At 45.6% G+C, this 25,141-nt stretch overlaps 1 protein-coding gene across 1 annotated transcript in view; it reads right to left on the reverse strand.

Moving 5' to 3' along the window:
• Positions 1 to 25,141, reverse strand: part of AVEN (apoptosis and caspase activation inhibitor) — a 959,958-nt gene that overhangs the window by 94,375 nt on the left and 840,442 nt on the right. The window contains exon 3 of the mRNA XM_078659451.1: positions 23,414 to 23,484. Coding sequence (XP_078515577.1) covers positions 23,414 to 23,484 — 71 coding nt within the window. The remainder of the gene's footprint in view (positions 1 to 23,413; positions 23,485 to 25,141) is intronic.

Genomic DNA, 25,141 nt, shown 5'->3' on the forward strand with positions numbered 1-25,141 from the left:
ACTTAGTGCTATGGAGTTGGGGCCAATCGGGAGAAAACGGGGACGTTTGGACATCTGTACTTGGGTGCAGAGGGGTGGGGCAATCTGGGCATTGTCTCTAACGAGTTGAGAACAGAAAGCCACTGACATATAGTCCTCCTGTAAGAAGGCCAGATTAGGGGACTTCAGTCGTCTAACCTGTCCTTTCCTTCATAGCCAATTCAAGTTCCATCATTTTAGGGAAAGGAGAGGTAGTAATATGGCAAATTACAATTGTTTTAGCTTCTGTCAATTTGCCGAACACCTTTGTGTTAAAAAACCAATTAAGCTCGTGCCGGCGGAGCACAACGTTACCATGCAAAGGAAGAGGGAACAGCGGGGGGACCCTCGGAGGGAGAGTCGTCCGCATTTTAAATGAACTATTCGGTACACGTACAACATGGAGAGAGAGAAAAAGAGAAACCTGTACAATAATAGGCCATTTATTGCGCACACAACACAAAACAGTAGGGGTCATGTTATAGAGAGACATAGACTGAGGGACAACGTAAATCATACACTACGTACACATGAATTCAGGCGGGGGGGGTACATGTATTATACACAGAACTCAGGACAACACATAGAACAGTACTTGGCCAAAGATATTTCCTCCTGCATGCTGCGCATCCTTAGTATCCTATTTAATTTGCTTGGCTGTCTTTTGCTGTTGGCCTCTGTTGCAAATACTTACACTTTCGTAAATTGTTCGGGAACTAACCTGGTCGGGCTAGTACTTACGGTGGGACCTTTGAATCGTTATTAGCGAATGGGTATTCAGGCTGAGGCAACGGAGGGTGTCAGTCGGGGGGGCAATGGGCAGCTTCGAGTTTCATGTCTATGAGGGTGCAAGAAGGAGGTGGTAAATCTTAAACATTGACAATTTTCTTAATCTTCCAGGAGGGGGGTACATGGGTAAACCTCACCCTGGGATAGCCCTGAACCTTCCCCTATTTAGTTATCGCACGATCCTACTCGTAGGTGCAAGTCATTCTGGGTTGCATTATTCGGGGGCCGGTTGGAGTCATATTTTTGTCATACTGCAGTAACCCGTCAAGTTTCTGTTTCGGCCTCCCCTTCCAGTCGTTGGGTTCAGAGAGAGAGAGAGAGAGATGGTCGTTTCTAAGTAAGGGAGTATTATATCTATGTTTGCTCGTCGTAAACAAAGAGGCACCATGTTCAGACCCCCTTTTTCCCCATTCCATCGGTCGTTCGATCATCACTCAAGTCGTACAAAAACATCTCTCTTATCGAGTCAACGCGTGCAACGTATATCCTGTCGAGTTATAAACATCCGATCATACACGCGTGCATTCATATCACCCAAAGTCGTCATGTCCTCAGGGGCAGTCCCCATGGATAATGTATCATTTTTCCCCGCGGAACCATGGCTCGTTGCTTAGGTCTTCTCCATACCTTAGTCGATGTTCCGATGTGACCTGCAGAGAGAAGGGGAACAAGAGGGGGTGGGGGCAGCGTTTTAAGGCCCATCCGCGCACATACACCCAAAAAGGCTTTTACTTACCGCGTACTCGACCTATCTCCCCGGGGTGCAGTCCCTTCCATCTCGGCGTTTTAAGCCCAGAGGGACTGGTAGTGCGGGAGGCATAATCATTGATGGACTGCACATTGCATAGATCGTCCACGTGTGGTATTGCGGATCTTGTGCGGGTGGGGGTCTTCGACACAAAAGGGCAGTCAGTGTAGGGTGGGGTTGAACTCGTGTTCTCCTTCGAGGAGTCGGGGTGGTCTACAGTGGTACCGGGTCTGGTTTAGGGACATCTGAAACAATTTCCCTGAGATATGTGGCATACAAAGTAAAACAGAACACTGGGACCTTTATCGGTTGCCTTATGTTGCACAAAAGTAGAAAGACATATACGTAACAGACTTGGACCATTCACATTTTCACTATTTCTGGGTACTTTGCTTTTTGACCTTTCAGTAACCGACTTGCTTTATTTCGCCTGTATTTTACGTAGATCGGAAACAATGGCTATGTATTCGAACTTACCAATCCAAGAGCTACGACTATATTTGGTTTTCACAAAATCTTTATTAAAAAATGAGGACATATAAATGCAGGCATACAACCACGTAAATGATGACGTACAAATGCGGGCCTACAACCACGTGGGCCAGCCACGGAGCAGACTGGGACTGTACATGAGGGCATATTTATCTGAGGAAAAACATAACATGGAAAGGCACCCATCCCGACGGACCACGCACGGAACCTGGGCGTCATCCTGGACTCCTCACTCTCGATGACCAAACAAGTCAACGCCGTTTCATCATCTTGCTTCAACATTCTTCGCATGCTCAAAAAAACATTTCGCTGGATCCCCACCGAAACTAGAAAAACGGTCACCCACGCACTGGTCACGAGCCGCCTGGACTACGGAAACACCCTATACGCCGGTACCACCGCAAAACTCCAGAAAAAACTCCAACGCATCCAGAACGCTTCAGCCAGGCTCATACTAGACATCCCGCGTAAAGAACACATCTCTGGTCACCTGAAAAACCTCCACTGGCTCCCCGTAAATAAGAGGATTACTTTCCGCCTCCTAACCCATGCACACAAAGCACTTTACGAACTTGGACCCGAATGCCTCAACACACGACTGTCCTTCTACACCCCCTCCCGTCAGCTACGATCCTCCAACCAAGCCCTTGCCACTGTACCTCACATCAACAAAACCACCATGGGAGGTAGATCCTTCTCCTACCTGGCAGCTAAAACCTGGAACTCACTTCCCACTCACCTTCGCCTTACTCAGAACCACCTAGCATTCATAAAACAACTTAAAACTTGGATTTTCGACAAGTAATTCCCCACCCTTCCTCAAGCGCCTTGAGACCCTACGGGTATGTAGCGCGCTATATAAATCTCTTGACTTGACTTGACTTGACATAACTGAGTCGGTGGTCGTTTTATTTCATCAAGGTACGATAAGTGCAATAAAATCATATCGAAAATTCATTGTGGGCAAGTACCATCAGCGTCAGAAGATTAGAACTTTCAATAATACTATAATCAATGATGCGTCAGAACTTAATATCAATTCATTGTCCGAATGTTCAAGCAATACTCATCCCCTCCCGCCATGTGCTTCAAAAACTGCATACATATCTCATGATATCAAGTCTGAGCATCCGGAACACAACGGGGAATTGCTAGTTTCGTTTGTACCAGCGCCATTTTGGGTGGGGTCAGGCGGGTCCAAGTATACTCAAAATGTCTCCACCAACTCGGGGTTGGACCAGAATCTCTTTCGGCAGTCCAGAAATTCCGCTAAGAGGCGACAGAAGGGACCGGTGACATGGACCATCAATCAAAGAAAAGGGAGGGGCAACAATCTTTCCTACCGGGTCATACTGATGTTCCACCGGAACTGATCGACTCCGTAGTCTGCAGGATTTTTGGTCATTCAAACTGAGGCTGGCGTCAGCATGAGAGCGCCAACGTCTCGTGGCTACATCTTGGTCGTTCTGCGGGCAATCATGGCAGTCCTTTCCCATCGGGGGGCGGTCGGGGGCCCGCGGAGGTCGAGGGCCCTCCGCAGTTCTCATAGAATCTTCAAAGCTGAGGAGAACGCTTCTGGACAGGGGCCCATTTTCTGGTTGACAGGCGACCAGGCCAACTTCTCATGCCAGGCCCATTCCTGCAAAGTCGACCGCCATTTTTAGGAGATCTGCAGCCACCGGCAGTCACTGGGTTGCAAGAGCAGACGGACTCCAGCCTGTCGGGCGAAGCGTCGTTGCACCGCCACAGTGGACGAGACCCTGCTGGGTGAGTGGAGCGTCGCTGCACCGCAAGAGTGGACGAACCATTTGCTGGGCGCGTGGAGCATCCCTATACCGCCACAGTGGACGAACCCTTTGCTGGGTGCGTGGAGCGTTGGGGGTGCAGCTGAGGGGCCTCCACCTGGGGAGGCGGGAGAGGCTCGTCCGCGCCGCCTCTCCCTCTCAGTGCACCCCACGGCGTCTCGCTGACATTTGTTATGGCCGGATCAGGCGATGAAGAAGAGGGGGGGGGGTCGGAGGCATATGCAAGACATCCCCCCCTCGTGGCCTGCAAGGCGCCGAAAGAGGAAGGGAATGGGAAGACCAGTACATCTCGGGTCGGGCCCATGCCTTCTCCGGCCGCTGGCGGCCGGCCGCTCTTTGCCACGGCCCCAGGAACGGGTCCCTTGGTTCATCCTGGGGACAGGCCTTGGCCCTTGGTGTCGCCTCCGGACTATTCGCGTAATGGTCCTCCACCCCAGGCCGTCGCCGACGGCTTTTGTAGACTTTCTGACGCCCAAAAACCCTACTAGAAAGCAGCCCAAAGTAGCCCAACATTGCTACTTTGGGGAAGGAGGGACAGGAACGGCGTCAAGCAGACGGCGAAATGCATTGTGGGTTTGTTGCTGCAGCCGTTTGCCATGTGAATAGTTGTTTAATATATTTTTGTTCAAATAAAAACGTTTTAACCGGTTACTTTGCTTTCGTGTTGTATATTTCTAATATTTGCCTAGGGTTTGTCGTTAATTGGGCGGGGTGTTCGGCGGAGCCGAGTTGTCTCGCAGTCATCATGACATTGAGTTCGGCTTTCCTCACTAGTTTCATATTTTCCTGAGGGGTTGTTCCTAATGCTTTCATTTCAGTGAGGTTGAAAAGAGATCTCATCAGTGGCCTACTGATTTTACTCGATTCCTTTTGTTTTTCCTAACGATTTTTATGTCCTTTTATTTGCTAGCACGATACAGCGGCTAATCCGCATTTTCTTTATATATGTCCTTTCTATTTGGGGTGTCGTCCGGTGGAGCCAGATGGTCTACCTCTAATAAATGGTCCGGGCTGAACCAACTACTGAGCAATGGGGAGAAGATAGGCATGACGGGTTACAACGGGGACAAAAGTCAGCACTACCTATCCTTCACTACTTTGCGGAGACTAGGTAGAATATTTCTATTCTACAGTATTCACAAATAGGGAATACCCAAAGAGAGAACCAAATCCAAACAGTCAAGTTCGGACAAACAATCAATCAATCAAATGAGGAATAAAATAGGCGCGACGGGTTACAACGGGGGCAAAAGCCTGCGCTACCTACCCTTCACTATCTGCAAAGAGAGAGGTCTTCCTGTCCCTCTCTGTTTGTAGGCAGAGAAGATCCTTTCCGAGAACCAATTCCGAACGATCAGTGTTCGGTCAAACAATCAATCAGTGGGGGATAAAAATAGGCACGACGGATTACAACGGGGGCAAAGGCCTGCGTTACCTATCCTTCACTATCTGCAAAGATTAAACAGAGTATGGCGACTCTGTGCTTGTTTGCAAATAGAGAATGATCCAAAGAGAACCAATTCCGAAACAATAAATGCTTGGATAACAATCAATCAAATGGAGAGGGAAATAGGCGCGACGGGTTACAACGGGGGCAAAAGCCTGCGCTACCCACCCTTCACTATCTGCAAAGGGAGAATACTCCTATCCTTCCCCGTTTGTAGACAGAGAATCTCTCAGGACAAAACGATCAAATGCGTAATACTAGTATTTTCCAATGACAATCAAACAATCAATTCGCAATTTGTCGTGTTTACACGACCTTACCCGGACCGTATGGACAGTTTCTCGTCTTCCGTTTCCAGCGCCCGATCGTCCTCTATTCTCCGTAATTGCTGTGGCACTCCTGATGGTTCCCAGTCAGGACCGTAGATCACTCGAGAGAGGTCTGTTCGGAACCAGTGAAGTTCGGATGATCGGCTGCCAGACAAGGGTCTATCGGGCAGGAGCTCTTCCCGATCGTTGCAGTCGTTCACTCTGTCGTTGGGACCTCTCTCACTGGATCCACGTGTCGCTGATGGGCCCCACGCTTGGGACGCCAATTGATGAAAAAGGGTTCAGGCAATTCAGGTTGTTCTACCCCTTTTCTAGGTTTGCCCGGCGTTAGCCGCTTCTCACCCAACTCACGATTACCAAACAAAGAGGCAGGCGCTGGAGACTGGAAAACGGGAAACAGGAGTTTATTTCCGACGGAGCAGAACACGTCAAATCAGACAACAGGGTATCTTCTTGAGGTGCTCTAACAAGTTTCTCTACGGCTCCGTCTTTTATACACAGGTTTATGATGTACAAACATTCCTAATTGTAATAAAGACACTTTGAAGTACGAAAAGGCATGCTTGGAATCCCAGCTTCAGGCCTATTCCCATACCGGTCGCTCTGATGTTGTTTTCCTCTCCCAAACGTAACATGTGATTGCAATCTGCAGCCGGACGTCCCAACAGGACACGAGGGCAGGAGGGGGGTGGTAAGATCTACGGTTGGGCAGGCGATAAGATCACGTTTGTTCTGCGGGGCCGGATACATCCACGAGACCTAGTTTTATGATATGGGACTGGGTCGAGAGGCCAGGTGTAGCCGGGGGGGTGGGGGGGGTGTCATCAGAAGAGAGGAAGGGTGTTCCTGGGAGGAAGGCAGGGGTGTCGGTCGGATCTAGGGGTGTGAAGGCCTTAATTAACCACCGCTCCTCTGATGTGAGGCGAGGTTCTACTGTAGGGAGCAATAAACTGCATCTGTTGGACTAGGTGATGGCCTGGGATCAGGCCGGGCAATCGGGCAGGGAGGAAGAGGTTACCAAAAGGGCCTGTTCTATGGGTAGGATGAGAGAGCGAGGGGGGGGGCAGGGGTTCAGCACGGAGTGGTGCGTTCATGGCCCGAACAGGAGAGACCGGGGGCTGTCGGGGCGCGGGGGGGAGAGAGAGAAAGAGAGATGTAGGCTATTGGCAGTGGGCAGAGAGGTCATGGTACACAAAATGGCTACTATCTATGTTCGTGATGGGGCCTAAAAGGGGGGGCAAGATGGCGGGGCCACTGCGCCGTGACTTTCGCTTTAACTTCAACAGTGGTGAGGGTGAACACAAATGAACGCCGCTTGTGTACATATACATTGTCATTTTCCACAGTGTTGGCATCGTCTTTTTCCGCGATGGTTGGGGTGGAGTTGCTGAGTGATGAGGTTAGCTGGTCGTCGGTAATTCTGGTCCAGTTTCTTCGTGGGAGCAGGTGCTGGTGTCTTTGGATGGTGGGTGTTTTAAAGGTGAAGTGAACGCATCGATGGTCAGTCCATGAGAGTTCGGTGGTGTGGCTGAAGGTGATGGAGTTTCCTGTTGTGAAGAGGGGGTCGAGGGTGTGTCCTGTTGAGTGTGTGGGTTCGGTCAGGATCTGACGGAGTCCAATGTTGTGGAGGTTGTCCAGGAGGGATGTGGTGTGGGGTCCAGTGGATGTCGAGGTGAAAGTTGAGGTCTCCCAGTAGGGTGTAGTTGGTGGATGTGATGGCATGCGGGGAGATGATATCCGTGATGGAGTTGGCGAAAAGTCTGGGGTCGGTAGATGAGGGTTCCACGGAGGGTAGAGGTAGGGTTGGCCAGTATCTTGAAGTGAAGGTGTTCCATCAGGTCTGTGGGCTCGTCGGGGAGTGTGCTCAGGCGGAGTGTGGATTTGGGGACAGTGGCGATTCCTCCTCCAGGGCGGGTGGGGCGGTCCTTCCTGGAGATCTTGTATCCTTGGGGAAGACCGATGGCGATGTCCGGTCCAGAGGTGGTGTTGGTCCAGGTTTCGGTAAAAAATGCTACGTCCTGGGTAGTGCTGTCGAGGAGGTCCCAGATTTCGGTGGAGTGTTTGTGGAGGGATCGGACGTTGAGGAAGATGCATTGCAGGGTCTTCGGTTCGGTAGTGTTCTTGCGGGCAGATTGCGCTGGGTCAGTGGTCTTGGCGGTGCTGCAGGTGTGCCGGCAGCGGTGACATCTGAATGGTCCGTGGGTGTCGGCTGGTGATGCTAGCTTGCAGTTGTTGTTGTGGCCTGGGTTGAGAGCATGGAGTGCCGCTGGGTCGTAGCGTTGGCGGTGCAGAGATCCAGGGTTCCTGGTGCTGGTCGTAGTCGGGCTTACCTTTGGCGCCCCGGCAGTGCGGCCGCGCAGTGGCCATCATTAAGTAGGGGTCGGGGAGGGCTGGACAGGTGGGAGGCGGGGAGGGGAGCTGAATTGAGCCGGTCGCACTGGTCGTGCTGGGGGGGGGGGGAGCCGCGGGGGCAGCAGCGGCAACGAAAAACAGGCTAAAAAAGGCAAAAGGAAAAAGGCAAAAAGAGAGAGAAAAGTGCAAATAATGTAGCAAAAGTGCAAGAAAGAGTGGAGGAAAGACACATAGGACACAGGAGAGTGAAAGGGGGAGATTGAGATGAGGGGAAAACGACAGAAAATGGAGGTTAAGACCCAGAAGGAGAGTGAAGGGGGGAGATAGAAGTGAGGAAAAAAACAAGTAAAAAAAGGAGAGAAAAAGCGGAGCAAGAGAATGGAGACAGAGGTCCACTGGACCCCCAGGGATGAGGCGCAGGTGAAACCTGCTGGTGGCGGAGGGCCTCGAACACCAACACTCGAGAGTGCAGGGGCTCGGGGGAAGGTCTCACTTAATGGTGGAGCTGCGAGGGAGAGCAATTTCACTGACAATGAGTCAGTGGTCAGCTCTTTCCTGACCTTCAGCAATGAGCATCAATTTGCATGACTTTTTTCAGATACCTTCTCCTTATTTTGTACAAAATTCAATTTTCCTCGCTCTTCACTGAACAGTTCGTTGTTCAACTTTCTTGCATAGCTTATGCAGTGTTTCCTTAAATAAATAAATTGTGGATTCTGGCACCCATTAATTACCCTTCGTGGTTATGACCATGTCAAATACTGTGTAAATAAACATATTAAAAAAAAAAGGCCTAACACTGGATCAACCCCAGGGACGGAGCTACTAATAGTAAACATGTTGTACTGGATGCCGCATAACATCTCCACACTCCTAGTTGTCTCCATACCTGCAGTGAAGCAGGTTGTTGGGCCTCACCACCATTTGAATGCCCCCGTCCTCCGAACACGCATCTGAATGACATGCGACAAGTTTGGGACAAAAGGTGTGTGATTGGTATGCAGCTGCGCCGCCATAGCAAATGTTAAGTGATGCATGAGGGTCTTCGCGGAGCCAAGACGCCATTAGAATTTTACTCAACTTGATTCTGAAGTTCACCGATGAAAGTGATTAGGCGCTGTACCAAATGTCTGTGACATTTGGCATACCCATATTAAAAAACTTCAACACTATAGAAGCGCCTTAAGAGTTAAGAGGCAAATTTGTATTTAGACCTAAAAGTGAATAATACATTTAACAAATCAGTACAAGAAAGCAAAATCGAATAAAAAGGTCATTAAAACCAACCCTCACTTGCAAAGCTGCCTATGAGCAAACTCAGCCTCTGCTGACAAAATGGCCGCCGCTCAGAGCTCCTGTTTAGCTTTCACGTCTCATTTATGTTTAGCGAAGCCTTGAATCGGTGCCACTTGGCAGCCACGGCTTTGGAAGGCACCTGGTTCCCCACCGTGTGCTCTCTGTCTGTGAAAATGTTCTTCTAAGCTTCGACAAGGCTCTCTGGTTCTCAGCCTTCCCCGCCGTTTACACCAGAGGGCCCACCTGGGACTCGTCGCGGAATACCAGGCAATCAGAAAATGCATTTTAATCATTTCGAATAAAGCCTGCCTTAATGGTTTTCCCTTTCTGCCTTGTAAGTGACGATTAACTTGGCACTTTGGAGCTGTTTAATGGTGAAATCCATGAGAACAGTGAATGTGGGCTCTGTGCGGTTAGACATACAATGAAGCCTAGCCTAAGCATCACCACCGTTCTAAATTCCTATAAGAAAGAGCTATGTCTGATCTTTGAAAGAAACATACCAATAGGTATGTGATTTACTCCGGATTCTGCTCTCCTTCCCATTCTAATCCACATGTAGGTACATTTTATTCCGCTTCTAGCTGCGCTCTATCCTCCCTTTAGGAAATTGAATCTTATATATTTCTTCCCTGGGTTCTCCTCCCCTAATCTTCACAACTCAGGCACTCTACAGCAGACTTTCATACAGCTGCAGCACGTCTACAAGTTCATTCCCTATTTGCTGTTTTTTGTGATTAGGAAGTTTTCAGTACATTTTTCCTACTTTTGGCAATCCTGCTTTATTTTATAATTGTTACCCTCTTTACCATATTGGGCATATTTTTTGTTTGGACTTTGCTATCACAGCGTTTGCCTCATGCAGAATGGATTCTCGGGGTAAGAATATCCCTCTTGGAAAGGAGCGTTGAAATAAGATGGGGTCTAGTAGTTACGTTGTTGAAACCTATACAAAACAAGCATTGGCAAAGAAAATAAGCAATTTAATGCAAGTGTCAACTGTTGACTTTGCCAACAGATAAAACAAGCATTGGAAATGCAATAGGTCTCGCAGCATTAGAGTTAGTGCTTTTAGAATTGTTTATGGGTTTTTTGTTGTAAATCTTTAGCATTTTTATTTCTTGTAGCCAATGCTAAAGAATTACAAATCAAAAAAGCCATAAACAATTGTAAAAGCTTTAACTAAAAATCCTCTGAGACCTATTGCACTGTGTGAGGGTGAGGTGTTGAGGGTGAGTGAGGGTGAGGGTGAGTGAGGGGTTGAGGGTGAGTGAGGGGTTGAGGGTGAGTGAGAGTGTTGTAAGTTGACCCTCCTGCTGCACCGAAACCCCTTTACCCTATTCCTGAGCTAATGTGCACAGAGGGCATGTCTGCATGGAAACCTTAGGTTTTGGTGCAACGCCAGATTCACTAAGGTAGCATGATCTGGCCTTGCCTCAAATCCGAACACCAAAGAAAAGAAGGCACAAGTATATCACCTGTATTGAAGTAAATCACTAGCACACCTATTTTAATGATTATACTGGTTTGTAACGCTTTTTTCACTAATTATGTCCTACTATAGCGTGCTCTTAGGTGTCATAGGGCTGCCTATCCCTAGGTTTTCTCAATCTCAGAATAGAAGGTGCGAGACGTGCTGTCACGATCTGACCTAGACCACAGCAAAATTAAATTTACACTGTCTTTTCACAGTTAAACATTGGATCACAAAATAAACCAATGGGTCTTCGTACTTTTGTCACTTAGTACTTATATTTCATAAGTTTTCAATTGATAATCATACAGTGATCTGCAAAGCAAAATACAAATGAATTCTGTTTCTACATCATACAGACAGTCATTTCTTCATGACATGGTACCTCAAGCTTTGCATATCATTAACATCATATAATTGTGCAGCACATTAGTAGAAATCCATCAAAGAATACGATGGTTGCAGACTGGCCCGATGCATTTCGGGACATGTAGTCCCTTCCTCAGGGGCCACTGTAGATGAGAAAACATTCATAGAACCATGTCAATACATTTGCTTCAATACATGATGATGTCATATAGAGTAAACATAGCCACGAACACTGTCGAATCTCAGGGGAAATTCTGTGATCATGTAGAAGTGATCCGCATGCATTCAATCACGCATTTAGAAGCATCAGGGTGAGCAGGTTGCAATGTGAAGTAAGCTTGTTTGTGTCGAAAAAAGTGAAAGACGAGCTACCTAGAACACTGAGGCAAGTGGTTGGTGCAAAACGTGCTCGTTAGTCGAAAAAGACAGGGTAGTGCCGGACATATCTGAAGTATATGTGCGGGAACACTGAGATAGCTGACCTGTGCCAAAAAAACAAGGTGAAAAGATGCTGTACTTGGCATTGAGCTGCAAAGTTCTAAAAAAATAAATAAAACAAAGGGTTAAATAGCAGCCATGAAGCCGAGACATACGCAAAAGAAAAAGTGCAACAATACCTGAATGAACCTGTCTGTACACCGTAACAGGAGCCTACAACAAAGAAGGGCTCCGTTACAACTTAACCGCATGGAATCTGGAATGAAACGGTAACGGTAACGCTAAGACACTGTGTAAAACCAGAGTGCTGGCTCACCTTTTCAACAAAGAATACTGCCGTAAATCTTTCTGCCGGATGTATACAAACGCGTAGAGGTTGCTTAGTGAAAAAGACCAAACGCAAACTTTTAAGTGATTCAAACGTGGCGTGCACGTGACTGACCATAAACATAGGACTAATCAAACGCCGCCCGGACGAAAGAACTAGCAACATGGGGGCATGTTGGAGTGTAGATTGTGATTGACACGTAGATACCACACTAAGAAGGAAAACAAAGAAAAAAGAGCTCTCCTAAAGGGGAAGAAATAATAAAAAATAATGAAACGGAAAATGAAGAACAAAGCTGGAGTAAAAGTGACATAAACGAACACTCATCCTTGCATTCAGAGTAGATGTTTTCAGTGTACTATGTTGAACAAGCTCATTGATAACAAAAATCGTCATGAATACATGCACAACAATACTATTACAACGGATGTCTTGCTCCAATAAATACGGTTTACATACACCTCTGGATGATGCTTGTGGAATTGCGTGTGTGTAATCTATGATATGAGCAGGGCTGATCTTTACAAACAAGTGAAAGACACGGCGGGAAGGGGCAGGCAGGATGACTCAGGGGAGGGGGCGGAGCGGGGCAGAGCGGCATGTGGGTGTGAACAAGCCGGGCCTTTGAAGTGAAGCTAAGCTTCACTTCAAAGGTGTCGGAGGAATGCGGGCGGCTGTGCACGCGCTTTTAAGCTCAATGCACATGCGCATTGAGCTTAACCCCTTTAAAGCGTTGTAAATAGACCTCCCCAGTGCTGCGCTGTCCATTGGAACTAGTGCTGAATGGACGTCCAACGGTCGTGCGCAGCACTGGGGAGGTAGTGGCCGTGACGACCGTTGGCCGACGGCAGCAATTAAGGGGTTAAAAGTCACGGGCACTGCAAGGAATCGCCACGATTCCTTGCAAGTTAGATAAAGTCTGGATGAGCCCCTATAGTCTCGCTTGCTCGATGCGCATGCGCATCGACAGGCGAGACCTAAAAAGAGTAGAAGAAAAAAAAGAAAAACATCGTTTTGGGTCTGAAAACAGTACATTAAATTCAATGTTTTCAATCTTTATAAATAGCATCGTTTATTTTTCAAATACTTTACACTCAGGAAACTCTGAGCGAGTTTTAAAAATAATAAGGTGTCAAAATATTAACAGAAGTGCTTTCCAAGACCTAATATGCTTTCCACAGGATTCAGCCACTTGGGTTTAAAGTAGCTCAGGGAGCAGATTTATGGGCCTCCAGGAGAAGTGACATGCTAAGTACACCTTTTGCCTCAGAGGCCTGCTGAGTGACTGCAGCAGATGGTTCTTCCCTCAACGTCCTAAAAGCCTTTTTGGGCCAAATCTTTTCCTTCCATGCACTATGTGGAATGCAGAAGATAAAGCAATAAACAGCCATTATGTTCTGCTCTTCATTCATACCCCAGCAAAAATAATCCTGTTGCTGTGCTTTTAGGGGCGGCTCCGCCCCACAAACAAAACCCCAGGCCAGAGCTGAAAAATAAAATGGTAATAAAGTTTATTTATTACCATTTCATTTTTCAGCAGCCAACCCGTCCCAAACCGAGGTCACACCGGGGCAGGCCATTGCTGCTGAGTGGCAGCAGGGAGCTTTGTGCTCTAGAGTTAAAAATGTGCATGTCTCTTTGGCTGACCGTTTTGCGGCGGCCAGCCAGCCATTCACATTTTAAACCTCTGTAACTCAGCTGTCTTAAGCTGAGTTAGAGAAAGCAAAGGCCTCCAGTGCTCTTGTGAGCCCACTCCCACCAATCCAAGCACTGCTCTGATGCTGCATGAGAGAAATGCCAGGGTTGGCTTGGGAGTCGGCAGCCTGCCTGCCTCGAGGAGAGGAGGATCGAGGAGGACGTTGTGCTTGTAAAAAAAGGTAAGTGGCATTTTTTTATTGTGCCCCGCCTCATCACCCTCGGGGCATGCCAGCTGCCACTGGTGCTTTTACTCACAACATCACAAGTTTGCGCTATATAAAACTGTAAACATCGCGAAATGAGGAGCAACTCAGGGGTGGGGAGATTTGAAGGGGGGAAGCAGCACAAGAGGGCAAGAGCTAGAAAATACATGCACTCTCATGGAGTGAGAAATGAAAAAATAAAAAAATAGCTCAATAATTATGAGCAGTGGACGAATACAAGTCAGCTAATCAAAAGGATGGTAAAGAGGCTATGCTCGAGAGGTGGGACAAACAAGAAGAGGAATATGAGCCATCCAATAAGAAGCAAACAAATAAGAGTGACAGTATTGGCAACTAATGGAAAGAAGCAGGTGTGCTTCAAGCCCACTGTAAGTTCACAATAGGTTTTTGGAAACCAGACAGCTTGTGATGTTTGGTTGATGAGAACTAAAAAACAAGCAGCTGCCACTGAAAATTAGGGTCATTTATCAAATTATGTTAGCACTCCTTTGTTCGCTTACATAAACAATTTCCTTCAAGTGGTTTCATCATTGTTTTTAATTATGTCAAAGTTGGATGGTTACTTTAAATGAATCCCCTTTTCTAGTTCATTTCACTTCACACCTCACAAAAGAACAGAGGAAGTTATAATCAAGGACTTTGGTGCTCTCATGTCCCATGTTCCCCCTAAAGATAAATAAATAGCACCTGCCACTGAGAACTATTGCCTTTACACTCAGTCACGCCTCTTTTACTTAATTTAGTTGCTATTTGTGCAAATTATCTCTGTGCATCCTTTAGGCTCCTAAATTATACCAACCAGTCAACGTCCTGAGGAAACCCCATAAGTTGAATAAGGGGGTTGAAACACAGCAACATCCAGTATAAAGGAGCGCTGGAATCCCATTTTGCACAGGTACTGAGCTTCTGCCAGTGTTTTTACCGCTATGTGCTCGACACTGCGTCACGCCTCGTTTAATGTTTCTTTTCTAATCGTGACTGTGCAATTCAAATGATGTTTTGAGATGACTTACATTCCCATATTGTGCCTCCCACCCCGTAAGCATTTCCCAACCTAAGATGGTGACACTTCTGTCCCAAGTTGAATCCTAATCCAATATGGCTTATTTTCACTTCGGGTCACTGTAGGAAGCTGTTCTATTAAGGATCAGCTGCAATGCATTTCACGGTTGTACAACATTACGACGCATGCCTCTACCACACACTTTTTACAATGCAAGCCATTACCATGTATATTCCTTTATCACCCAATTAAGTATAAATAAGGTAAGTGAAATATATATATATATATATATATATATATATATATATATATATATATATATATATATATATATAGCGCATAAATCTTCAAAACCTCCACTACTACGGCGAAAAGAAGAGACGGACCCCACGGCTTCAGACAAGGCAATGATTTATTTTTGTACCTTTCATGGGCGACGCGCTTCAAGCATCAAAGTGCTCTTGATCACACACATATATAGGCTTATATAGGCTTGCTGTCAGGCATACATATGTATATTTTTATATATATTTATTTGGGGGGACCCTCCACTTGTTTATAATAAGTACATTTAATTACATTTTTATTGGGGGTGGGAAGCCAAACCTCCCTTTAATAATTGCCCTTACCACCCTATGCCCCTACCCACCCCTAAACCCTAAAAAACTATTTTACCATCCTATGTCCTACCCACCCCTAAAAATACCCTTATCACCCAATACATTTACCCACTCTAATCCCTAAAACACCTTACTACCCCATGCTCATACCCACTCTTAAACCCTAAAAATACCATAACCACCCTATATTAGCCTTAGCCACACCAAACCCTAAGAAATCCCTTATTACACCTATACCCTTACCTACCCCTAAAACACCCTTGCCACCCTATACCGCTACCAATCCCTAAACCCTAAAAACGCCCTTACAACCCAAAATCCTTACTCACCCGTAAGCTCTAAAAATACCCTTACCACCCCATGAACTACCAACGGCTAAACTCTAAAAAATACCCTTACCACTCTATATACCCCTACCTACCCCTAAAATCCCTATGTTATGTTATGTTCATTCCTTTTAAATAGCGCAAAGAGGCGTACTGGCGATGGTAGCAGTGTCAGTAAAGAAACTAGGGACTAAGCCACGGGAAACAGGTAGGTTTTGGTAGCCTTTCGAAGGACAGCAGGCTATTCAGACTGCGAATCTGAGTAGGCAGGGAGTTCCACAGTTTAGCCGCTAAGCAGCGAAAGGACCGCCCCCCAGCTCGGAGGCGCTTCACTCAAGGGACAGTAGCCAAATATTGCCCAGCTGAGCGTAACTGGTGTGTAGGTACGTATGGTACCACCAGATTGGACAGAAAAGCCCCCGTTGCAGAGCAGCTTCTGGGAAGCCTCAATAGGACTCGGGCTGCTGCATTCTGAACTTGCTGCAGGCCAATCACTTCTTCCTTATTTGCCCCTAACAGGAGCGAATTTGCATAGTCCAGTCTGGACAAAATGGCCGCCTGGACTATCATCTGGCAGGTAGATGGGTCGAAAAACCCCAGCAAGGGCCTTAATCCCCGGAGTAGGCCAAAGCAGGTGCCAGCAACATTCTTAGTATGCTTCTGAAACCTAAGAGTGGAATCCAACCATACCCCAAGATTTTTTAGTACCAACTTGGGGGTGGGAGCGCTACCCAAGGTCTTGGGCCACCATTGCTCACTCCATAGTCCCTTATCTCTCACCACCAGCAACACCTCAGACTTATTGGCATTGAGCTGAATGCCCTTACCTACCCCATAACCCTAAAATACCATTAGCACCCTATACTCCTACCAAGCGCTAAACCATAAAAACACCCTTACAACCCAATACTATTACCTACCCATAACACACTATACCCACACACACACACATACATATATATATCTACACACATATACAGCCACATATACTTATCTTAACTATTCTTACCATGCGTGGCAAAGGCATATGCGTGGTGAAGGCACTGCGTGGTTACATCAGCATAGTAAAGGATGCTTCCCCATCTCACCAGCAGAAGACCCTACTTTGTTGTTGGTCACTTTGGGTGCTGTCCCTGGCTCCTGTTCTGCTGCCCTCCCTTCTTCCGTTTCATTGGAGACCGGTGTGCTCTCACACCTTTTGGGTTAGTGGGACAGATTTTTTTCTGGTAACTTACCAGAGCCTCCTCTGAGGAAACCACTTAGGTTTCTCTTTCTTTTCTGCTTTGCTAAACTCCTGTGACTATTCAGGAGACAAACTGGCAGAGATAAGCTTTCAGATGTATCAGCAATGAGAAAAAATAAGTTCTGGGCTTCCGGTCAGAGGAATATGTTCTTCTGTGCATTAAGAATTGCAGTGTAACTATCCAGCAGACACTGCGAGCGCAGAACTCGCCCGGGGGGGTATTCTGGCCGAAGAGAGGCTTCTCTATTATACAAACCACTGGTTTTTATTCTTGTATCAGCCTCGGAAGGCAGAGAGAATGAGCCAGCCCTGTCAGAATCCGTCACTATGACCTTTAGGTGGCACAAAGGTGCATACATGCTTTTACCGGCTCAGATGCAACCCAACCACGGACAACATAGAAATCTATTGCCTTTTTCAGAGGGAAGACTTTTAGTTACCAAAGCTGTGTACAGGAGGGCAGTCCCTGATGATAGAGCGCAGGAAACCTCGGGTGGCATCAGGGCAGATGACTGGACTAGGCCGGAGAGGGTGGCCAGCCTTAATGGAACACACCTGTAATTTCACCTCATATATCTACTGGAAAGTAATTTCAGGATTGCAGGCAGTACTACTACAACTTAAACCTGCCGATCCTAGGAATGACACCCGAGTGAACGAATGACAGTCAGGCATGTACTGAAAAGGTAGGAGTTAGTTAGCATGGGTGAGTAAACGTCCACCTTTCTTGTGCATCAGGCCCGATGTGGATTCCCCCACTGTGGTGTATGCAAACATATAGGAAATGGTAGTTCTGGGTTCAAGGACATAGTACACAAAAGCACCACTATGTGCACGTGATTCTAGGCAAATACATTAATCTTCATGTAGATCTACTATTTTTAATATAAAAAATAATGAAGCGAGAGGAGTGAGCTCCAACGGAGAGCTGTGCGTTACTTGGGGGATGGGAGGCTAGCTGCAAGATCCCGTACATCAAGTGGGGTTTACAAGCACACAATTCATGCATTACATTTCACTTTTTTTTTTATACACAGGGAGTGTACGAAATTCAAATTTTGCATTTCCTAAATAGCTAATCCTAACAAATCGCTCTTTAGGAAATGCAAAATGTAATGTACAAAAATGCTGCTTTCCTAATAGCAATTCCTACAGAGTAGGAATCACTGTTCGTAAATCGCATATTAGGAAATGCAAACCCATTCTTTCCTATGGGCCTAAGCCTCAAAGGTACGAATGGTTTTGCATTTCCTAATTTGCGATTTCCTAGTAGGAAATCAAAAAATTGGGGATGCAAAAGCATTCCTATCTATGGGCTTTAACCCCACCTAAATCAAAGGGGGGGAAAAGATGGGTGCTCGTGAGGAGCACTAAAGCACAGGAAAAAAATGCTTAGTAGGTACATTTGCAAAATTGCAGATGGAAGTCGATAGTAATAGCATTTCCTAAATGCCCATTTTGCATTTCGGAAATGCTTTGTACATGTGCTCAGGAAATCGCAAATAGGGAATCCCTATTTGCGATTTCCCTTTTTATGGTATGGCAAAATGTGATTTCTACTGTGTAGAAATCACATTTTGCTACCGTCTTTAGGCCTTTGTACATGCAAAAAGTCTATTTAGCATTTCTGAATAGCCAGAAATAGCGATTTGGTCCGTTAAGAAAGGCTTAATAGCTTCGCACATCTAGCCCTTAGTGATTTGCTCAAAATCACACAATGTGCCGTCAAGTTTTTGGGCAGAGATTTGAATCTTGGTTCCTAAATCAGCAGCTCTAGCCACTAGGCCACCACCTTTCGTGAGAAGATGATCTCAAATTAATCTCCCATCCTCATCAGGTGCTGTATTACATTAAGCCTCCAGAGGGCACAATCGGTGAGTGTGTCTGCTTTGTGCAACCCTGGGGCACTTTGGTACTACAGAAAGGGCTGTAGACGCTTTTAAGGCCCCTTCTGTAGTTATAACAGTGATGGCACGGAAGTAGCAGCAGCATTATTGTGAGATGGTGTTCCGTCATTTGCATAGGGTCGTGGCCAAAAGCTTAAGAGGCAATTACTTTGCCACTGTGCTCACACTGTATTACAGATGCCGGCCAAAAGGCAAACATGCAGAAAAAGGTGGCACACTGTTCCTGCACCTCAGAGGGTAGGGCTCTAGAGGGTAGAAAGCGGGTCTCAATGCACCCTCTGGAAATTTCCCTGCAGATAGGAGCATCACTTCCTGCCCCCACCTACAAGGGGATCACTATGCTCTCTCTAAAGTGCAGTTGGGTTGACACATGCACAGAGAAACACAAAGCAGCTTAGAAACAGCTGCTCCGCATTTCACCGATTGTGCAGCTCCCCCTCCCCCCCCCCCCCCCCGGGCAGCATGAGCTCAAACACTTTTCTCATAATAGGGTGTACTAACCCAGTCTATGCCAGGCGCACCTTTTAAATGTGCACAACGGTGCAAGCAAGGACAGTGCGCCCTATGGATAACATGGACCTAGGTCGATAAACTAAGCACCATAAAATTGGTCAAATAGAAACACTTCCTCTTTACAGGGCTTACAAACAGCAAAAGAGCGCTATAACCACTTTAGAAACACATTTTTATGAAGCAAAGCTGGTTTGTGTAAGGCACAATTGCAAATATGTAATGTAACTACTAACTACACAGTGAACAGCATGTACTCTCTCAAATACTTATTTCACATTGCCCCTCCACAACAAACACTACCAGACCACCACACCATACTGTTCTATTTACACCTCAGATTTAAGATGTTCCTACTACAATATGACAACTCTGTGTAAATATCTCCACTGCTTCTTAGAGCTAAGTCTGCACTATACCAAATACCTTAAAATAAACTAAAAAAGTTAATCCTGCCACCATTTATAACCAAACATAACTTGGAAAAACCTATAAGGAAACAGATAAAACTTAGTAGCAGAAACACTGCTTTCTATGATACCGGCGTTAAACCAACTCTGAGTCGACAGACAATAGGAGGCTTTTCCCTGCCCCTTGAGTTTGCACTTTCATCCGAGGAGTTAGCATCTGCAACCCCGTCCGTGCAATACGCATTTACAGATCCAGACCTTAGGATCTTTCCTCGTTGTTGGTTTCCCTTCCGTATGAAGTCAATCACCCACGGCAGGGCGCATACTTATAAACTGAACCAATGCATGTCAAGCGGTTTGTTTTACTTGTAAATGGAAAGCCACCTTTGAAACCCTTTTGAGTTGGCCACAGTGATATATAAATCTACGACCTTTTCGGACCACGAGGCAATTGTGCCCTTCAGACTTGCACGTTAGATGCCGCCGGCCGCCGAATGAATTGACTACATTCGCCATCCGACGTTCCTGTGAAGGAGAGCAGCAGCCCTTGCGACCTCCGGACTAACTCCCGGGTGGTTCCACCTACGTTCCTCCCTCCCGCATTCAAGCTCAAGTGCAGAAAGTTCCTACCGTGAGAAGCCACTTTCCCCCTTGCAGCTCCTGCGTGCTCACTGCAGAAAAGAATTCACCCAGTCCACGTCCTGAGGAGAACCTTGCAATCATCATTGGTTCGAAACGCGTTGACCCCCAGCCTGTGATAAGGAAGAAGGGTGCACCCAGGGAATAATTAATATTACTGTCTCTGTTCCCAGCTGTCCAATCCTTAAAACACCTCACCACAGGTCCTTTTGAGACAGGCAGGCAGTTCGAATTGCATTTCTGTTTCCGCCTATCCATTGGTATACAATCTAAAGGACTGGTTCTTTTTATGAAATGTTTTGTATGTTTCAATATGCATTGTATACAGTAATTTGTTTCTTGGTGTCCTGAACTTTTAGCATCTATTGTGAATCATTTTCTCACTTGTATATATTGCGCACATAAATGTCTGTTTGTTGATTCGATTGGTTTGATAAATGTGCCTTTGATGTCATATCAAAAAACAACGAAATCAAATTAAAAATGAAAATAAATTCTTTCTGAACAAACTTGTGGCTCACGCAGCATAGACAGGCTGGGTGTGTTCTAAATAATTACAAAGTAAACCTGACTAGCCACTGTGTTCTGTTTAGCGATTGTTGAGGTCCAGGCTGGTCAGTGACAGGACCCAAAACCTTCTTTTGTTGATTGTCTTCAGACTTGCAGGGCATCGATCCGGTTATTGACATCATTTACTAAATACATCCAGCGATATATAAACATTCAAATTGTTTGGTGATTTTCCTGACGAAGGCACTTCCAGTGCCGAAACGCGCGTCGAAGAAATCATCTCCACCAATATCAAACTGTTTACCTTTTTAAATAGTTTTATAATATGTACTAAATGGCCAATGTTTTTATAAATATGAATGTATCTACCAAGACAATAAAAATGTATTGTTTTTAATATTTCTTTCCTTCTATTTTTGAACTCATTCTAAAACATTGCACTTTATTACTTACTAGCAGCCCGTCCCGACGTTGTCCGGGTATGAAATAGAATGTGTGTAATGTGTGTATTTGGCAAGGGCAATTTATTTTAAAATCTCGCGGTAGACAATATTTTTTGTTTTATTAGAATAGGGACGGAGAAGGCCCAGCTGCAGCCCTGGTTGATGTTAGCAGGCGCGTGTAATTGGTGTAGTGATCCGCCGCCTGAGCCCGGCTACAGCCCTGGTTGATGTTAGCAGGCGCGTGTAATGTCGTTGAATGAGAGAGTTGTCAGCCGCGGGTAAATCCGTTTAATGAGAGTTGAATGACAGCGAGTAGGAGAGGCTGCAGTAATTGTCCCAGCCGACATGCTCATTTGCGTGTTCCCCACTTGAGGCCCAGATGCAGGCCTGTTTGATGTTAGCAGGCGCGTGTTCCCCCGCTTAAGGCCCAGCTGCAGCCCTGGTTGAGGTTATCAGGCACGTGTAATAGTGTACTGATCCGCTGGCTGAGCCCGGCTAGAGCCCAGGTTGATGGTAGCAGGCGCGTGTAATTTCGTTGAATGAGAGAGTTCAGTAACAGAGCGCAGGAGAGGCTGCAGTAACGTTACTTACCAGGCCTCCTGGTGAACGCGTTTGTCACGCCCCCAGCACACAGCCACAGCAGACGATCTTCTGATTAATGTACGACCCACATGGCATGAAGGGCGGAACGTAGCACACGCCCCCAGCGTGCCCCTTGATGCGGCGCAATTGCGTTCACATGGCATGAAGGCCGGACACATGCCCCCAGCGTTTCTCACGCCCCCCAGCGTGTCACGCCCCCAGCGTGCCCCTTGATGCTGCGCAGCAACCTAATTGGCGCTTGTATGTACGACTCACATGGCATGAAGCGTTTGTCACGCCCCCCAGTGTTTGTCACGCCACCAGCCCACGATGTGATGGCCGTACCACACGCCCCCAGCGTTAGTCACGCCCCCAGCGTTAGTCACGCCCACAGCACAACGCAGACACGCCCACAAGGGACTACTTTGTTGGCACGGTTCTTTTACCTTTTAAATGTATAGAGGAGTTGGCCTAACGGCTAAGGCGCTCGACCTCGGACGTGGGGATCTGGGTTCGAGTCTTGGTAATGACGCCAAACATACTGTGATTCTGGGCAAATCACTTAATCTCCCCGTGCCTAACAAAAATGAATGTGTGTCCTTGTGTAACGTAACTGGTGCTATGTAAAGCGCTCTGATACCGGATTCAGTTCCGGTCAAGTTCGCGCTATATAAAACTCTGCAAAAAAAAAATATATATATGGTGGCCGTCTGCATAGCCTATGTCCTTCTGCTGCAACTGCCCTTTCCAACGCTGTATTGGGTGTTGTGATTGGTGCTGCGGTCTCTTTATAATATTAGTATGGATTGCCTGGGAACGTTGTCTTTCATTGTCTAATTTACCATGTCCCAGGAATTGAATCATTTCATAGGGGGTCCTTGTTATTTACAATTTTTTAGCAGCAGAAACATCCACATAAACTAATATAACATGCACAACATGTAGTAGATATATATATATATATATATATATATATATATATGAAACATCCCAGAGTATGCACACAAGAAGTGTTTTGAAATGTATATAGAAAAGGGCTAGAAAACGTATGCAAAGTTTTTAAAAGTACTAGAAAAGTGCCAGCAAAAGCACACAAACAGTGTGATGAACTGCATAAAATGTACGAAAAAGTGTCTGAAACATAGTGAAAGGAATTAAACAACAGTGGCTTAGCCTAAAACAACTGTAGACTACCTTTTCTGCAGCTTTTTTGTCTATTGCCATGTTGACAAAAATATTGACCATGTAAAAGGAAAAATATGACATTTTCAGTCACATTTTCCTTTAACACAGAAAAGGATGCGTCACCCCCTCGATTGGCAGTTGCAGATCCTGTGTCATGACAACTAGACATACCGTTACACCATCAAATACTAGAGAGTTCGCAAGGTGCACCTACTTATTAAGGCTTACCTGCTTTGGGCCGGACTGTTCGGTATCCCATTCTTTCTCATCTGCGAACCGGAACTGGGCGAACGAATCTCCTGCAGGGAAGGCGGAAAACAAATCTTGGATTAGAGCAATCCAGCAAGATGGAATAATGGATTACGGATGACATGACTGGGCAAATGTATGTTTTCTTTGTTATGTGCATTGAAGAAAACAAGAAAAAGATTAGAATAAAAAACAAGAAAAAAAAAGAGAATACCAAACAATGGGTCTGTGTATAAACATGGGTGAAACCAATCTGGCCCCAGTATGAAGCCCAACCTACCACGGCTCAGTATGAAACCCATCAGGTCTCAGTATGAAACTCCTCAGATGTCAGTAAGAAATTCCTCATATTTCAGTACGAAATTCAGCCCATCAGATCTCAGAATGAAAGTCATCAGATCTCAGTATGAAATTCATCAGATCTCAGTAAAAAAATCATCAGAACTCAGTAGGAAAGTCATCATATCTCAGTGTGAAAGCCACCAGATCTCAGTATGAAAGTCATCTGATCTCAGTAGGAAAGTCATCTGATCTCAGTATGAAAGTCATCTGATCTCAGTATGAAAGTCATCTGACCTCAGTATGAAAGTCATCGGACCTCAGTATGAAAGTCATCTGATCTCAGTATGAAAGTCATCTGATCTCAGTATGAAAGTCATCTGATCTCAGTATGAAAGTCATCTGATCTCAGTATGAAAGTCATCTGATCTCAGTATGAAAGTCATCTAATCTCAGTATGATAGTCATCTGATCTCAGTATGAAAGTCATCTGATCTCAGTAGGAAAGTCATCTGATCTCAGTATGAAAGTCATCTGATCTCAGTATGAAATTCAGCCCATCAAATCTCAGAATGAAAGTCATCAGATCTCAGTATGAAATTCACCAGATCTCAGTATGAAATTCACCAGATCTCAGTATGAAATTCACCAAATCTCAGTGTGAAAGTCATCAGATCTCAGTATGAAAGTCATATGATTTCAGTGTGAAAGTCATCTGATCTCAGGATGAAAGTCATCTGATCTGAGTATGAAACATATCAGGTATCAGTTTGAAAACCAGAAGATCTCAGTATGATACGAAGCCCATCATATCTCCGTATGGAATTCAATAGCTCTCAGCATGAAACACAGAAAATCTCAGTTGAAGCCCTTTTGAAGTGCAATATACCTTTATATAAATATATATATATATATATATATATTTATAGAGATGCAGGTGTAATAGGAGAAAAAATAGACAGCAGAAATGCTTTACATATATCACTGTAATGGAGAATTAATGAAAGTTTCAGGATGATTGCATGATATAGAAGAACAGAAGTTGTTCAATATTTGAATAAATCTGAAGCATGGTGAATAATAGTTTTTAAAAAACGTTGCAGGTAATAGGAATAACTAATAAAGAGCAAACAAAGAAACAGAAGTTGACAATGACATCCTGGATGAAACAATACACACTATTAAAAGGGGAAATATGTTAAGTTTACATCATGCAAAATGGTCAGTAAAGCAGGACAAAGGGAGTAAGTGTGGAGTGGGGGATATTCACCAGAGTAAAAAGGAGAAGTTCTGAGTCTAGAAGTGCAGTTGCTATAGGGATTTTCTTGTATGTATCAGAACACAGCAGACCAGAGAGCTCATTGCTGTATGGGTAGGAATAAGAAGCTGTTCACCTACACATATGTAGTTGAGCCAATGTTAATGTTA

This window comes from Lissotriton helveticus, chromosome 9 (assembly GCF_964261635.1).
Source record: "Lissotriton helveticus chromosome 9, aLisHel1.1, whole genome shotgun sequence".
Taxonomy (NCBI): domain Eukaryota; kingdom Metazoa; phylum Chordata; class Amphibia; order Caudata; family Salamandridae; genus Lissotriton; species Lissotriton helveticus.